Source organism: Eutrigla gurnardus (assembly GCF_963514095.1).
Source record: "Eutrigla gurnardus genome assembly, chromosome: 9".
NCBI lineage: Eukaryota > Metazoa > Chordata > Actinopteri > Perciformes > Triglidae > Eutrigla > Eutrigla gurnardus.
This window is the reverse complement of record NC_139923.1, coordinates 2,774,113-2,792,433: the sequence shown is the minus strand read 5'-3', so window position 1 is coordinate 2,792,433 and position 18,321 is coordinate 2,774,113. Positions and strand designations below refer to the sequence as shown.

The 18,321-nt window shown below is 44.0% G+C and overlaps 1 protein-coding gene across 2 annotated transcripts; it reads left to right on the top strand.

Moving 5' to 3' along the window:
- Window positions 1–1,966: 1,966 nt before the first annotated feature.
- Window positions 1,967–17,693, top strand: LOC311019038 (uncharacterized protein C14orf93-like). Of its 2 annotated transcripts, XM_084018203.1 has the most exons (6): window positions 1,967–2,034; window positions 2,463–2,520; window positions 16,818–16,879; window positions 16,975–17,072; window positions 17,165–17,283; window positions 17,430–17,693. In XM_084018203.1, coding segments are annotated over exons 1-6 (570 nt in total). In that variant the 5' UTR covers window positions 1,967–2,032; the 3' UTR covers window positions 17,661–17,693. The 2 variants fall into 2 exon arrangements, with proteins under 2 accessions (XP_083874329.1, XP_083874330.1); XM_084018204.1 differs by lacking the exons at window positions 1,967–2,034; window positions 2,463–2,520 and adding an exon at window positions 16,625–16,634.
- The last annotated feature ends 628 nt before the right edge of the window (window positions 17,694–18,321 follow it).

Below are 18,321 nucleotides of genomic sequence, written 5' to 3'. Positions count from 1 at the left end.
TAGCACCTTTCGAAACAAAGTTACAAAGTGCTTAACAATAATGACAGATAATCAAAAAATAATAAGAACAATGCAATACAGATATTACAAGATGCAACAGTACAAAATAAGATCCAAAACATATAATAAAACAGATAAAATTATCAGTCAGTTAGGAAAAGCCATAAGATAAATTTGAGTCTGAAGAAGATATTCAAAAGAGGATACTGAGTTTGCCTGCCTGAGATCTCCAGGCAGGGAGTTCCACAGCTTAGGGGCCTGAACAGCAAAGGTCCGGTCACCTTTTTTGACAAGCGGATACTTTGGAACCATTAGTAGAGCCTGCTGGAGGATCTCAAGCAGCGAACAGGCTCATAGGGAGTGAGCAGATCGCAGATATAGGCAGGAGCCTGACCATTCAAGGCTTTAAACGCAATAAAATATTAAAATCTATTCTGAAACTAAGGTAAAGGTTAACCAACTATGCGCTGCAAGGATTGGTCTGATCGCTTCTCCTAGTATGTGTTTAAAGCCTGACAGCAGCGTTTTGAATCAACAGCAGTCTTTGGATGTTCCGCTTGCTGATACCAGAATAAAGTGCATTACAATAGTCAAGTTTTGAAGAGATAAAACCATGGATGACCTTTTCTAAGTCTGCCAAGGAAAGGAAGGACCTGATCTTAGTTAGCTGTCTTAGTTGGATAACAAGACTGCAACACTTTGGTCACCTGGGCCCAGTATTTCAAAACTTGTAATCCGGATCAGAATAATCCGGATAATGAAATCCTCCTTTTCTCAGTCATGGATCAAGGTGATCCTGCTGACTTTATCTGAGTATTTCAAAACACTGGCCGGGTGGATCACCGTGATCCCGACCTGGCTGGATACGGATTACCAAGTCTCAAGTCTCCGCCTCTGGATCTGAAACATGGCGGAATACTTCACGGAAGGAGCAGCTGGCACTGCATGAAAAGTGGGATTTTCGTCAGTTAGCGGCCCTGTAAATTGACGTGGAAGTTCAGGTTTACGACTGCAAACGGCAATTTGCAGGAAACACCGAAAACTGACGTAAATTGCCGGGAATTGACGTGGGCCTTGCTTGGCAGTTGTCCCCCCATGACCCCCCTCCCCGTAATCCTAGGGGAGGCTTTAACATGTAAATGAAAATGCTGTGAGCTATACAAATGCAAATCAGGGTAGCAGGGGGAGTTTTCCCCCAGGCGACATTTTTCTGAAAGGTGTTAACTTCAGTTCATCTTCATTCAAAGATATAACTTAATTTCATCTTCATTCAAAGATATAACTTAATTTCATCTTCATTCAAAGATATAACTTAATTTCATCTTCATTCAAAGATACACAAAACAATTTGCTTCAACAATTACTTTTAATCAGGCTTTGCCACAAAGGTAAAATGTACATTCATGCAAACAACATCACAGTCTCCTAGAGCTCAACCACTGTGCATAGTGGTATGACTACAGTGACCCTTTCTTTGGTCTTGCTTAAATGCACAGTGGATGTGTTAACCACACATCTCCCAGCAATGCGCTCAACAGGCAGAAATGATGCTGGGTATGACGTGTCTGTTCCCTGCAAGCTCCAAACTTCTATTGGCTTTCCATAAAAATGTCTGTCCGGATGGGGATGAAGCCAGGAAACTTGCTGTTTAAATGCAGTACCTTTTGACACAACATTAACAACTATAAACTGCTTTATAATGGCTGGTCGTAGTTCTGCTAGAGGGTCAAGGATGGGTTCATAGATCATAGATCTCGGCTGTGTTAGAAATGCCATACTAACGTCCTACTCGTACTTAATTGTGACGTAAATTTGAGTACGTAGTGCGTTCACATACAATAGTATGTGAATTTGTGCACGCGAGAAATGCCCGGATGTATACTGCATTGGCAAGAATTTCTGAGTACAGCGGACCTTGCTAAATCTACTCAACTTCCCAAAATGCATTGCGGCTCGTCTGACTTCACAAGTTTTGGATAATGGCGGACGACTGCGGTGATTCTGGCGACAGCCCGACACAAACCGCGTACACATGTAAGTATACTGTAACATGACTTTTATGTTTCCAGCTGACTTTTAAATCGTATTGATAATGAACGTTACTTTATTGTTGTTGGCATTGTACGTTAACGTTACGAATCGAAGGTCCTGGCAGCCGGCTAGCCTACTGACGCTAATTTACCACAGAGGTTAGCGAGCGCAAGCGAAGCGGAAAATGTGCCGTTTTTACCGACGTTAACTAATAATATAGTGCTTATGTTAAACCGTGGTTATATATTTACTAACGGTGATTAATAACGCCGTGCACCGTTGTCCGTTAAAGGGGCGGATGCAGACACCGGGCGCCTCATTCAGTGGAGAGAACGAGGAGGAGACGTTCACGTTCACCGGCAGCAGGAATGCTGCTCTGAGAGGCTTCACTTAAGAAAATGTGGTTTAAATGTTATAATTCTTATATCCAGGACTGCTGGAGACTCTCAGGATGTCCCAGGACTGCTGGAGACTCTCAGGATGATTGCGGTAAGAATATGTTCGGTGACTGCTAGCTAAGCTAAAATTAGCAAAGCAAGCCCAAGCTAAAAGTAGCTTAAAAGCTAATAGTCCAAGCTAAAAGTAGCATAGTAGCCTTGTAAAAGAACAAGAGAGAGGAACCAGTGTAACGTTAAGTTGCTTTGTTAAGTGTACGTTGTTGGTCTTTTACAGGAAGCAGTACGCCGGCTTCACAACTCGGAGACGAATTGTAGGCGCTACGAACCGGAGCAAAGGTAAGATTTAAAGAATATGCTTTCATTCTGCTGTATAAGGAAATAGATGCGTTAACAGTAGATGCCGATCTTAACTATTCATTTTGTTTTCACAGACGAACCTCGCCTCATAACGAAGCTGTGACCGCTTACTTGCTCGGAGCTTTGTCCGCAAGTCCGGATTTCTATGACGCTGATAGTGACGCCATTGTGTGTAAGTAACTTTTACTGTTTTCTTCTTCCTTGTTTAATTTTACTGTGACTTAAGTTTTCTTATTCATACCACTCATTTAATTGTTTTCCAGCTGCCTGTAAGACATACTATGAAACGGTACGCAGGAGCTTCAGACACACACAGCCTGATCTCGCATCGCAGGCGGAAGCTGTGAAGACGTCAGCTCGGAGTCGTTCCAGGAGAAAGAGGGTAAGACTTATTCGATTTATTAGATCCATTTTTGGTCAATGTGACCAAACCTACCTAAACCTATTTTTCAGGTGCATTAATAGATTTGTCGTGTCCATGCGCAGTGCATCGCGCAGTACTGATTGTCTTTATTGATTGTTTTACAGCTGCTGGAAGCGAGACGGAGTGTGCTTGCTGGCGATGAGGTGGACCGTTGGAAGTGCGCCACCACAGACATGATGTCTGATGAGGAGGACGGCGTCGTTGGCGGGGTGTCTGGATGGATTGTGCGACCTCCATCCTCTCGTAGCCAGGAGCTCACCGAGCTCTGTGCGACTCTACAGTCGCGATTAGAGAAGACTCCCAAGTACAGGGCCACGCACCGCTGGCGGCTGTAAAATTGACCAAATTCGGACAGAATGTCGCCAGTTCATTTGTTTGTTGTGTGGGCAAATTTGTACAGTTGTGTGTTGTGTTGTCAATAAAGCTCTTTCTTTGAATACTTCCTCCTGGCAATTCAATAAATTCATTCATATTTATATTTATAAATATATAAATAAATAAAAATAAATGTGTGTGTATATATATATGTGTATATATTAGGGCTGTCAAAAGATTGATTTTTTTAATCGCGATTAATCGCATTTTGCCCATAGTTAACTCGCGATTAATCGCAAATTAATCACATTTTTTTAAGCACATTTTTTTTTCTTCTAAATGTACCTTAATGTATTTTTTTCATATTCTTAATACTTTTAACAACATAAGGGCAAATATACTTGATTTATGAAAAAGTTTATTTAACACTTCAAATATCCCCTTACCAAAACATGGAATCAAAACAGGGTTATAAGAATATATCACAAACAGTTAAAGTGAACATGTCACAGGAGATCGTGTAACAGGAGATAAGTACAGTTAGGATATAAGTGCAGTGGCTTGCAAGTGATATCTCAGACTGGACGTGCTTCTATGGTAGCTCATTTCATACCCACAGTACGCGCAGATGACTTTGGTCTTATCAACTGAACCATCCGGCAGTCTTTTGAAGGTGAATTTGCCGTTCACAAAACGCCCCTGTGGACACGCACCTTCAAGGTACGTGTCCACAGGGGCGATTTTAAACGCGTGTGGACGCGCCGCTTCCCAGTATTGCACGCTTGGTGGGCTGCCACTAGAGGATGATTGACAGGCGCTCTCCTTCAAACAACAGATTTTTGCGAGCGTTCCCGAGGCGGCGAGTCGAGCCCGGCGCCTCTGATTAGCATAAAGTAGATTCAACTTATACTTTAGGCAAATGAGGAGCGGCCAACTCGCGCGCCGTCTCTCGACATTCGCCGCGACGCTACCAGAATGCATTGCACGGCTTTTCACATATGGGACGCGGGCTACACCGCTGCCTGTGGACACGCTGCTTCCCTCTGGATCAAGACTACAGGTGCCACCGACGACCATAAATCATACAATGCGCGTTTTTTTTTTTAAATACCGAGCGTTAATCGCGCGTTAAAAAAATTAACGGCGTTAAGAGGATGTTGCGTTAACGCGTTATTAACGCGTTAACTTTGACAGCCCTAGTATATATATATATGTATATATATATATATATATAGTAATAGATCTGCTAACCAATCACTAGTGATTATTCTTGTTTAAAAGACCCAGTGTGACCAATAGTAACACATCTGCCAACGGGGGTGGGGTTTACATTTATAATGACTCATCAGGTTGACCAATAGTGACAGATCTACCAACGTGGGTTGGCTTTACATTTATAATGACCAGATCTGCCAACCAATCACGAGCGATTATACTTGTTTAAAACTAGTGGTTTCATCCAATCCTGAGTGAGGATATTCAAGCCATCTCTGGCCAGGCGGGGTTTCGCCGCTATTCAAATGCTAATTAGAGCCTTTGCTGTGGTTCGTTTCCGACAATTTTCGGCATAGACGAACGTGGCGTTCGCAGCCTGTAAACTGTCGTTAACTCCCGAAAATTAGGGAGATTTTCGGGCGTTTACAGGGACGAAAATCCGACTTTTCATGCAGTGTTAAAGAATATGCTTTGATTCTGCTGTATAAGGAAATAGATGCGTTAACAGTAGATACCGATCTTAACTGTTCATTTTGTTTTCACAGACGAACCTCGCCTCATAACGAAGCTGTGACCTTTTACTTGCTTGGAGCTTTGTCCGCAAGTCCGGATTTCTATGACGCTGATAGTGACGCCATTGTGTGTAAGTAACTTTTACTGTTTTCTTCTTCCTTGTTTTAATTTTACTGTGACTTAAGTTTTCTTATTCATACCACTCATTTAATTGTTTTCCAGCTGCCTGTAAGACATACTATGAAACGGTACGCAGGAGCTTCAGACACACACAGCCTGATCTCACATCGCAGGCGGAAGCTGTTAAGACGTCAGCTCGGAGTCGTTCCAGGAGAAAGAGGGTAAGACTTATTAGATCCGTTTTTGGTCAATGTGACCAAACCTACCTAAACCTATTTTCAGGTGCATTAATAGATGTGTTGTGTCCATGCGCAGTACTGATTGTCTTTATTAATTGTTTTACAGCTGCTGGAAGCGAGACAGAGTGTGCTTGCTGGCGATGAGGCGGACCGTTGGAAGTGCGCCACCACAGACATGATGTCTGATGAGGAGGACAGCGTCGTTGGCGGGGTGTCTGGATGGATTGTGCGACAGCCAGGAGCTCACCGAGCTCTGTGCGACTCTACAGTCGCGATTAGAGAAGACTCCCAAGTACAGGGCCACGCACTGCAGTCGGCTGTAAAATTGACCAAATTCGGACAGAATGTCGCCAGTTCATTTGTTTGTTGTGTGGGCAAATTTGTACAGTTGTGTGTTGTGTTGTCAATAAAGCTCTTTCTTTGAATACTTCCTCCTGGCAATTTTTCCTTTCCTCAATAAATTCATTCATATTTATAAATATATAAATAAATAAAAATAAATATATGTGTGTATATATATGTATAAATATACATATATATATAAACATATGTATTATATATATGTGTGTATATATATATATATATATATGTATATATATATATAGTGATAGATCTGCTAACCAATCACTATTGATTATTCTTGTTTAAAAGACCCAGTGTGACCAATAGTAACACATCTGCCAACGGGGGTGGGGTTTACATTTATAATGACCAGATCTGCCAACCAATCACGAGCGATTATACTTGTTTAAAACTAGTGGTTTCATCCAATCCTGAGTGAGGATATTCAAGCCATCTCTGGCCAGGCGCGGTTTCGCCGCTATTCATATGCTAATTAGAGCCTTCGCTGTGGTTCGTTTCCGACAATTTTCGGCACAGACGAACGCGGCGTTTGCAGCCTGTAAATTGTCGTTAACTCCCGAAAATTAGGGAGATTTTCAGGCGTTTACAGGGACGAAAATCCGACTTTTCATGCAGTGTGGGAGCACGACTTTCACATAAAAAATGTAAGTTTACCGTCGTCTAATGTTTAGCAGTTTAAGGACCATATGAACGCCAACCAACATATCGTGCTAGCTAACTATATGAATTGTCACGTACTGAAAACCAGGCTGTAGCGATCTCTAATTGAGCCGCGGCCGTGCTAACGGTAGCTAACTCGGCTTCATTGACTTGCGTGTTAAGCAGCTAGCGGGCTAGCGGCCGCTGGCTTTGTTTACGAATTTTGCGGTCCATGGTTTGATTTACAAGGTAATTAATCTGACGTACATTATACCATAACTGTTTAAACTAACATCAACCTGTTCGGAGTTTATTAGTGTTACGTCATTGGCAACACAGGAGACTGAAAATAGGCTACATGTGTACAGACCAGACTGCTACAGTGCTTTGGAATCCTAACATTACACTGTGTATATGTGTGTTGTGTATGAACTATGCAGTTCATTCAGAAGTGTCAGAATGCTACAGTAATGCTGGGAAAATCAATCTGTTGTCATCATGCACACAATTTCTGTGACTATTGTGGAGTCCAAATGAAGACAAAGATATTACTCATACTCCTTCCCTTTCTTCTACTTTCAGAGCCCACTCAGCTATTAAGGACAGGGTCTGTATGAGTGCTGGAAATCCTTGGAAATGCTTCAATTGCAGTGATAAATTGTTGGATTTTGAATAAAGTGCTGGAAAGTGTTTGAAATTGTAGTTGCATTATTTTCATGTGTTATTGCCTGATCAGTGACACATTTAGATAACCTTTTTTCCATCCTAATTTGTCTCCCTTTATGTAGAAGGCTCTCACTAAACATAATTGTGGTAATTTAAAGCAAAATAGCATTTGATTTGGTTAAGTAAAATAATCAGTTTGTACACAAACATAGCAAAACACTTTTGCTACACCTTAAATGTTCTTAAATTACAATTTGTTTCAAGTAATGCACTGACAATTTAGATTAAGTGTAATGAACATCTTGAGTAACAATATCTAGGAGAAGCGGAGCTGAGACATTGTCAATCCAAGTCAAATCCACCTCTGAGGTGGGATCCAAATGATCCTGAAATTTTGGTATCAAGCTGATCCAGATCTCTGCCTTACGTTTTGAAATACCCAAATCCAGCCCTTTATCTGGATTCAAGGGAGGATTGGATTACCAAAGCTGAATCCTGATCTTCAGGATCGGGATTCTCTGGATCCGTGTTGAAATACCCAGTTTTCAGATCAGATCACGATTTAATCCAATCCGACCAGGATAATCCAGTCGGATCCCTTTTGAAATACTGGGCCCTGAGCATCAAAGCTCAACTCAGAGTCAAAAATAACACCTAGGTTTTGGGCCTCTTTACACACATTCTTAGATAGGGCACCTAGACTAGAGGAAAGATGGTTAACTCTGCTAGTGCTATGGCCAGAGTATGTACTCATAATCACTTCTGATTTGGAGTCATTTAGCTGCAGGATATTTTGGGAAATCCAATTTTTGGTACCAGGCTTTAACGGGACATACAATTGGGGTTCATCGGCGTCGCAATGTAAATCGATTTCTATCATGTCTACGCATGATTTGCCCCAGGGGTAGCATATAAATAGTGAATAAGATGGGATCCAGATTAGACCCCTGGGGCACCCCACAAAGGAGAGGAGCCCAAGAGGAGGAGGCATCTCTGAGCACTACAGAGAAGGACCTGTTCGACAGATAGGAGATGAACCAATCCAGAGCCACATCACTGATACCAACACAATTCTTCAGTCGGCTGATTAAAACATTATGGTCCACTGTGTCAAAAGCTGAACTGAGGTCAAGGAGAATTAAAATGGAGTACAGGCCTGAGACGGCCCCCACTGGCCGGGGCAGGATGGGGACCAAGCCGATGGGACCGCTCGGGAGGCCGTGCAGGAGGGCGACCCAGTGGGTCGGGCCGCTCGGTAGGCCGGGCAGGAAGGCGACCCACTGAGCGGAGCCCCTAAGTAAGGCTGCGTGGAGTAGGCGTAGGACGGTCCCCCGTTTGGACCAGAACAGGCGACGAGCGAACCGCCGGAAGGCTGCGTGGAGCAGGCGTCAGACGGTCCCCCATCCGGACAGGAACGGGTGACGAGCGGACTCCTGGATGGCGGAGTGGAGCAGGCGTCGGAGGGTCCCTCATCGGGACAGGAATGGGCGGCGAGCAGACTCCCGGATGGCTGCGTGGAGCAGGCGTAGGATGGTCCCCCGTCGGGACAGGAATGGGAACAGGCAACGAGCGAACCCCCAAAAGGCTGCGTGGAGCAGGTGTCGGACAGTCCCCTGTCTGGACTGGTGACGGACGATCCTCTGCCTGGACTGGTAATGGACGGCCCTCCGACTGGACAGGTGACGGACGGGCCTCCGCGTGGACTGAGGATCCTGCTGGGGCATGGGCTGGTAGCCTGGATGTGGGCCTGGTCTGGTAGCATGGCTGTGACTGAGGCATGGTCTGGTAGCATGGCTGTGTCTGAGGCATGGGCTGGTAGCATGGCTGTGGCTGAGGCATGGTCTGAGGCCGGAGCTGAGGCATGGGCTGGTAGCTTGGCTGTGATCGGTGGAGCTAGGAGCTCCTGCAAGCCCCGGAGCCGCGCCGAAAGATGTCCGAGATGGGACGCCATAGCTGTCTGGAACTCCTCCAGGCAGGACAGGCGGGCTTGTCGGGCCTGGAGAAGTTCCACCAACTGCCTAACCCCCGCTGAGTCCATACTGGCCAATGCGTTCTGTCAGGCTTGGACAAGGAGGGAGGACTCTGATGCAGGGCAGAGGCAGTATTCAGGCTTTTATTCTAAAATAAAATAAAAAGATCCACAGGGAGGAAAAACAACAAGGGCTATGAACTAAGGCTACAGACTTAAACAACACTATTCTAAATTAAGAAGGTACAAACAAAACGGCTACAAACTTAAACTACAAACAAAAGAACGCAAAAATACAAACTTGATGGGGGTGAGGGTGTTGGCATCAGTGGAGCGTGTTCGGTGGGGGTGGATGGGGTGATGGAGGAGATCTGTCAGGTATGACGGGGCAAGATTATTTAGGGCTTTGTAGGTGGTGAGGACCTTGAAATGTATGCGTTGTTTTACGGGAAGCCAGTGAAGTTGACGGAGGATGGGCATGATGTGTTCTCTGGAGGGGGTGTGGGTGAGCAGTCGGGCAGCGGAGTTTTGAACATATTGCAGTTTTTGAAGAACAGTGGAGGGGAAACCATACAGGATGCTCGAGTCGAGTCTGGAGGTGATGAAGGCATGAATTAATGTTTCAGCGGCTGAGAAGGATGGTAGAAAGATGTTTTTTGTGACGTGGTTTATGTGTGACTTGAAGGAGAGTGCGGGGTCCATGTAGATGCCAAGGTTTCTGACCAGGGGGGGGGAGGCAGTGACAGAGTGACCATCGATGCAGTGAGAAGTTCTGGGAGGTAGGGAGGGTGGATTTTGGGCCAAAGATTATAATTTCAGTTTTATTGCTGTTGAGTTTGAGGAAGTTGTGGTTCATCCAGGTTTTTATGTCGGTGAGGCAGTTGGTGAGGGTGGAGAGAATAGCTGGAGTGATGGTTTTGGTGGTGATGTAGAGTTGAGTGTCGTTGGCATAGCAGTGAAAATGAAGTCCATGGCGGCGGACGATGTGTCCAAGTGGGAGCATGTAGAGGATGAAGAGGATGGGGCCAAGCACTGAGCATTGGGAGACTCAGTGTGGGACAGGGGTGGCGTGGGATTTGTGATTGTTTATTGCGATATAGTGAAATCTTTCAGACAGGTATGAGTTGAACCAGGAGAGGGCGGAGTCGGTTATGCCTATGGATTTCAGGCGGCTGAGGAGGATGGAGTGGTTGATGGTGTCAAAGGCAGCACTGAGGTCCAGGAGGAGAAGAATGGTGAAGGAGCCGGAATCAGAGGAGAGTAGGAGGTTGTTTGTGACTTTGATTAGAGCTGTTTCAGTGCTGTGGTGGGTTCGAAAGCCGGATTGGAATGTTTCATATAGGTTATTGGAGAGGAGGTAAGACTTGAGTTGAGTTGCAATGGCTCTTTCCAGTAGTTTTGATATGAAAGTGAGGTTGGAGATGGGTCTGAAATTGTTGGGGTCATCGGAGTCAAGACCAGGTTTTGTAAGGAGAGGGGTGATAGCAGCAAGCTTAAGAGGTGGGGGGACAGTGCCAGAGGTAAGGGAGGACTTGATGGTGTCGGTGATGAGTGGGGCGAGAGAGGTGAAACAGGCTTTGACGAGTTCAGAGGGCATGGGGTCCAGGGGGAGGTGGATGATTTCATGGTGGAGAGTTTTTAGGAGAGGTCAGCTGTGGTTATCGGTGAGAATGTAGAGAGCCGGTGGTCTGAGGATGAAGGAGGTGTGGGTTCGGGGACTGGGGTGGAGGCAGAGGAGGTTGCAAGCTGGTTGTGGATGTTTTCTATTTTGGAGTTGAAAAATGAAATGAGGTTGTTGCATTTCTCTGGAGCGAATGAGGATGAAATGTTATCATGGGGCTTGAGGAGTTTATTTATGGTGGAAAACAGGGTGCGTGGGTTGGAGGATCCAGAGTGAATGATGCCAGAGTAGTAGACAGAACTTGCTTTGTTTAGTGCTGATTTGTAGAGGTGTGTGTGTTCTTTGTATGTGAGGGCGTGTACAGTGAGATCGGTTTTCTTGTGAAGTCGTTCTAGTTGTCGCAGTTGTTTTTTGAGTTTGTGAAGTTCCGGGTGAAACAGGGAGCCGAGTGAGTGAAGGTGACAGTTTTGGTTTTCAGGGGGGCCAGTTTGTTGAGGGATGAAGACAGTGTGCTGTTGTAGATGTTGAAGAGGTCCATGGGGGTTGGATTTGCAGGAAAGGTGAGACTGGAAAGAGTGTTTGATATGCAGGTGGAAAGAGAGACTGGGCAGATGGATTTAAGCTTGCGAAAAGTGATTGTGCGGTCCTGTTTGGGTTGGGGGGTGGGAGTGTCAACGACAAGTGTGATGGCCAGGTGGTCAGATATGGAGAGTGCTGGATTGTGGATGTGGAGGCCAGTGGAGAAAACCAGGTCTAAGATGTGTCCACGGTTGTGGGTGGGAAAGTTGAGGTGTTGGGTGAAGCTGAGGCAGTTGATAAGGTCCAGAAAGTCCATGGCATTTTTACAATCCGGGGAGTCAATGTGGAGGTTGAAATCGCCGAGGAGTAAAAGAGATGGTGAGATTGAGGAGAGTGCGGTGATGAATTCAGAGTGTTCTGCGAGAAATGATGGGTTGGGTTTGGGGGGGGCGGTAGATGATTGCAATGATGAGAGGTTAAGGGCCGGGTAATTTAAAAGCCAGGTGTTCAAATGATTGAGCAGCAGGGATGGAGAGAGGGCGAGGTTGGAGGTCTTGTTGGTAGATGGCAGCGATGCCCCCTCCTCTGCCCTCAGAGCGTGGGTTGTCCAGGTAGGAATATCCAGCAGGGGTGGTTTGGTTGAGTGCAAAATAATCCAGGGGTTTTTGCCATGTTTCATTAAGGCACAGAAGGTCAAGTTGTCGGTCGATGATGAATTAATTGAGAATGAGACTATTATTGTTGAGGGATCTTGTGTTGAAGAGGGCGATTTTTAGGTGCTTTTGTTTTAAAATTGATGGGGTGGAAGTAGGAATTTGGACGGATGTTGAAGGTGTTCACTCTGGATGCATTCTGATGACGTGTGCTGTTGTGATGACGCAGAGACCAACCAGGGTTGCCAACTCTCATGCTCCTGGCGTGACACTCACGCTTGCCATGACAGCGTGAGATTGATCGTGAAAGCGTGAGTGTCAGGCCAGGAGCTTGAGGGTTGGCAACCCTGTAACAACACACTGGAGTAGCTGCAGTTCTTCTCATGAGAACTAAGACCAGACCTGTGTACACCAGCATACATAAATAATTCACACTGTTAATTAACCAGAGTTAGAACAGGTGATGCTTGTCCTCGTTAGCAGCCCAGGGAAAAGAGCTGTAAGTTACCCCTCGCCAATCCTGGTTGTGGAAGACTGGTTCAGTTGGGTGCCATTTCTTGTCACACTGCAGCTTGCTGGAGGTAGCGTCAGCTCCCCCCCCCTTCTGTTGCAGCCTGTACGGTGTAGTGTTAGCCTAGGTAAAGTCTTTTAATTTCTTTCTCCTGTAATATTTTAATTAATTATTTTTTAATGTTTAATGTTTTCTGTCCCAATTAGGAGAAGCATGCCTTAACTTAACAGTGTTTTCAAACACTTATTTGTAATAAAGTGAATCTCTTTTTAGCCTATGTCATTACAGTCTTTTTATCTTGATAATAAATTTCTCCTCTGAATACTTAAATAAAATATATTTGGTTTTGCAACCAAAAGAACCACAAGTCTCTGTCCCCATTGTCTTTACGAAAGAACTTGTGTTGTTTATTCTTTATATGACAGGGTTAACAACAGAGAAGACGGAACAAAACCAGAGCTCGAGCACCAGAGAATACCAAACCATGCCAGGGTTAAACACCAGAAAATACCAATCCATACCAGGGTTAAACACCAGAAAATACCAACCTATACCTGGGTTAAACACCAGAGAATACCAAACCATACACAGCAAATTTGCTGTTGTTAAATTTCCAGTGTAACATGAAATTAACACAATTCAGAGTTATTTTAAAACTTACCAGATGCTAACTAAAACTAGCAGAGTTAGTGTTTTTTTAGGAGTTACAGTTTCACAGAATGTTAAAGGGGCCCTATTATGAAAATCAACTTTTCCATGGTTTTCAAACCTAAAATGGGTCCCTGGGGTGTCAATAAGTCCCCAGAGTATCAGAAAAGACCACCATCTCCGTTTCTCTTTCTCAATTTAAAAGAAATCCTCCCGATAAACTAACGGTTTGCAGAATGTCCACTAAATGACGTCAGCAGCGAATTTTGCTGTGCCTTATATGGGTCATCTCGGCTCATTAGAATCGCTCCACCTGTGTGGTCCCGCCCACATAATCCCCATATACCTGTTAGCTGTCAGTGTGATGTACATACAAACCAGTAAACCAAAATGCCAAAATCAACGGAAAGCGAGTTGGCAGTTCAATGCTGAATTGCTGATATTTACTCGCATCGTCGGAGCATCTACGATGGAAATGTGCGCACACGCGTCCGTAAATGTGTGTTTCTGTGTGCGACGCACTTCACCGACAGGAGCTTTGACAACATGGGTCGCTACAGCTCAGGATATGCCTCTAACCTGAGGCTAAAGTTTGGATCATTACCGACAGTCAGAGAGCCAACAACAGACACTGAAGCGGTAAGTTTCTAAATATTATGTAATGCCGTGTTACAGTTTACTTTGCTTTCTTAGTGTTAGCATTGTTAGCATTGGTGTGCTGGCTAAAGTTAGCATTGGCGTGTTGCGTTAAAAGCTTCCATTGTATTGATATTGTGGACCGTTAACGATACGTAGTACTGCGGGGGCTTTTCCAACGTGAAACACCTCAAACCTGTAAAATAACGCTTAGACATCAGTTTGCTTGGGAACGTTTTGTAGCTTGAATGCGGCAGCAAGAGCAGCTGATCAGTGTTTGTTTATACACGGATGCGTAGACGACATCAACAAACGTTTCTTTTTGCATCGATGTGTATTTCTATTATGTGATATCATGGGTTTCATTCCTGCATTCAACTCTGTTACAGCTACCCATGCTACTGTGTCCTGCAAGGACTTCGGTGTTGGCACAGCCATGGTTCCAGCAGACCTGTTTGACATCCACTCCAATAAGGAGACCATCAAAGAGAGCTCGCCTGGAGCCGGTAGATGAGGACAATACTTTGGAGGGCAGCTCTTCCTTGACTTCAGAAGAGCTTGATATGACCCTGCAGAGTCGGCCACAAATGTGACACCCTCAACAGACAGTTTGCGAGTTAAGAAAATATATTTTATTGCCATACCACCTGTTTTTAATGAAGTTTTGTAGTGTATGATCAACCTGGAGGAAAAACATTTTAGGAATGCTTCAATAAACTGCTGCAGATTTATGACGTTACTATGACAGATGTTTCTGTTATTTAGTCCAATCCACTGAGGGGATGCAAAAATAAAGGCCTATCTCTAATGCAGTTCAGAAACACTACAAACAAAGACAGAACTAACTAAGATGTCTGCCTAAAAGTCATTTTTTTCTCCCCACTGTCTCACTGCAATGCTCCCTCCTGGGTGATGTTGGGATTTAGAAAATGTATTGCCTCTGAAAATCATGAGCGTGTTCTCGTCCTGCTGTGTGAAGTGTCCTGAGATAACTGGGAACTTCAACTGCTGATAAATTTGACCATCAAGTCTTTACAGTAATTTTAAAATGTGTCATGGTTAATATTACTGAAGTAACGGTCAGGAAGACTGCATAATATGTTGCATAGAGGAATTTATTTTTATAAAACACAATTGATAAACAAACAACTGACTGCTGTATTCCTCTTACGTGTAAAGCACCATAACCAGCTGTATATTTCATGCGTTTGGAGAGAGAACATTCAGACAGGATGTTCCACCATGCATGCCTCTTCCTCCTCCAGCTGCTGCATCCGTCTTCTTACCTAGTGTGACTCATGATAATCGTCATGTTATGTGAATAATAATCTCAACAGACAATTTGTGGTGTCTCCATGCAACAGACATCACTGCATGAAAAGTGGTATTTTCGTCAGTTAGCGGCCCTGTAAATTGCCGTGGAAGTTCAGGTTTACGACTGCAAACGGCAATTTGCAGGAAACACCGAAAACTGACGTAAATTGCCGGGAATTGACGTGGGCCTTGCTTGGCAGTTGTCCCCCCATGACCCCCCTCCCCGTAATCCTAGGGGAGGCTTTAACATGTAAATGAAAATGGTGTGAGCTATACAGATGCAAATCAGGGTAGCAGGGGGAGTTTTCCCCCAGGTGACATTTTTCTGAAAGGTGTTAACTTCATTTCATCTTCATTCAAAGATACACAAAACAATTTGCTTCAACAATTACTTTTAATCAGGCTTTGCCACAAAGGTAAAATGTACATTCATGCAAACAACATCACAGTCTCCTAGAGCTCAACCACTGTGCATAGTGGTATGACTACAGTGACCCTTTCTTTGGTCTTGCTTAAATGCACAGTGGATGTGTTAACCACACATCTCCCAGCAATGCGCTCAACAGGCAGAAATGATGCTGGGTATGACGTGTCTGTTCCCTGCAAGCTCCAAACTTCTATTGGCTTTCCATAAAAATGTCTGTCCGGATGGGGATGAAGCCAGGAAACTTGCGCAATAACATGTTTAAATGCAGTACCTTTTGACACAACATTAACAACTATAAACTGCTTTATAATGGCTGGTCGTAGTTCTGCTAGAGGGTCAAGGATGGGTTCATAGATCATAGATCTCGGCTGTGTTCGAAATGCCATACTAACGTCCTACTCGTACTTAATTGTGACGTAAATTTGAGTACGTAGTGCGTTCACATACAATAGTATGTGAATTTGTGCACGCGAGAAATGCCCGGATGTATACTGCATTGGCAAGAATTTCTGAGTACAGCGGACCTTGCTAAATCTACTCAACTTCCCAAAATGCATTGCGGCTCGTCTGACTTCCCAAGTTTTGGATAATGGCGGACGACTGCGGTGATTCTGGCGACAGCCCGACACAAACCGCGTACACATGTAAGTATACTGTAACATGACTTTTATGTTTCCAGCTGACTTTTAAATCGTATTGATAATGAACGTTACTTTATTGTTGTTGGCATTGTACGTTAACGTTACGAATCGAAGGTCCTGCCAGCCGGCTAGCCTACTGACGCTAATTTACCATAGAGGTTAGCGAGCGCAAGCGAAGCGGAAAATGTGCCGTTTTTACCGACGTTAACTAATAATATAGTGCTTATGTTAAACCATGGTTATATATTTACTAACGGTGATTAATAACGCTGTGCACCGTTGTCCGTTAAAGGGACGGATGCAGACACAGAGCGCCTGGAGGGATGCTGCTCTGAGAGGCTTCACTTAAGAAAATGTGGTTTAAATGTTATAATTCTTATATCCAGGACTGCTGGAGACTCTCAGGATGATTGCGGTAAGAATATGTTCGGTGACTGCTAGCTAAGCTAAAATTAGCAAAGCAAACCCAAGCTAAAAGTAGCTTAAAAGCTAATAGTCCAAGCTAAAAGTAGCATAGTAGCCTTGTAAAAGAACAAGAGAGAGGAACCAGTGTAACGTTAAGTTGCTTTGTTAAGTGTATGTTGTTGGTCTTTTACAGGAAGCAGTACGCCGTCTTCACAACTCGGAGACGAATTGTAGGCGCTACGAACCGGAGCAAGGGTAAGATTTAAAGAATATGCTTTCATTCTGCTGTATAAGGAAATAGATGTGTTAACAGTAGATACCGATCTTAACTGTTCATTTTGTTTTCACAGACGAACCTCGCCTCATAATGAAGCTGTGACCTCTTACTTGCTCGGAGCTTTGTCCGCAAGTCCGGATTTCTATGACGCTGATAGTGACGCCATTGTGTGTAAGTAACTTTTACTGTTTTCTTCTTCCTTGTTTTAATTTTACTGTGACTTAAGTTTTCTTATTCATACCACTCATTTAATTGTTTTCCAGCTGCCTGTAAGACATACTATGAAACGGTACGCAGGAGCTTCAGACACACACAGCCTGATCTCGCATCGCAGGCGGAAGCTGTGAAGAGGTCAGCTCGGAGTCGTTCCAGGAGAAAGAGGGTAAGACTTATTAGATTTATTAGATCCGTTTTTGGTCAATGTGACCAAACCTACCTAAACCTATTTTTCAGGTGCATTAATAGATGTGTTGTGTCCATGCGCAGTGCATCGCGCAGTACTGATTGTCTTTATTGATTGTTTTACAGCTGCTGGAAGCGAGACGGAGTGTGCTTGCTGGCGATGAGGTGGACCGTTGGAAGTGCGCCACCACAGACATGATGTCTGATAAGGAGGACGGCGTCGTTGGCGGGGTGTCTGGATGGATTGTGCGACCTCCATCCTCTCGTAGCCAGGAGCTCACCGAGCTCTGTGCGACTCTACAGTCGCGATTAGAGAAGACTCCCAAGTACAGGGCCACGCACCGCTGGCGGCTGTAAAATTGACCAAATTCGGACAGAATGTCGCCAGTTCATTTGTTTGTTGTGTGGGCAAATTTGTACAGTTGTGTGTTGTGTTGTCAATAAAGCTCTTTCTTTGAATACTTCCTCCTGGCAATTTTTCCTTTCCTCAATAAATTCATTCATATTTATATTTATAAATATATAAATAAATAAAAATAAATATATGTGTGTATATATATATGTATAAATATACATATATATATATAAACATATATGTATATATATATATGTGTGTGTTTATATATATATATATGTGTGTATATATATATATATATATATATATATATATATGTATATATATATATATAGTGATAGATCTGCTAACCAATCACTAGTGATTATTCTTGTTTAAAAGACCCAGTGTGACCAATAGTAACACATCTGCCAACGGGGGTGGGGTTTACATTTATAATGACTCATCAGGTTGACCAATAGTGACAGATCTGCCAACGTGGGTTGGCTTTACATTTATAATGACCAGATCTGCCAACCAATCACGAGCGATTATACTTGTTTAAAACTAGTGGTTTCAACCAATCCTGAGTGAGGATATTCAAGCCATCTCTGGCCAGGCGCGGTTTCGCTGCTATTCATATGCTAATTAGAGCCTTCGCTGTGGTTCGTTTCCGGCAATTTT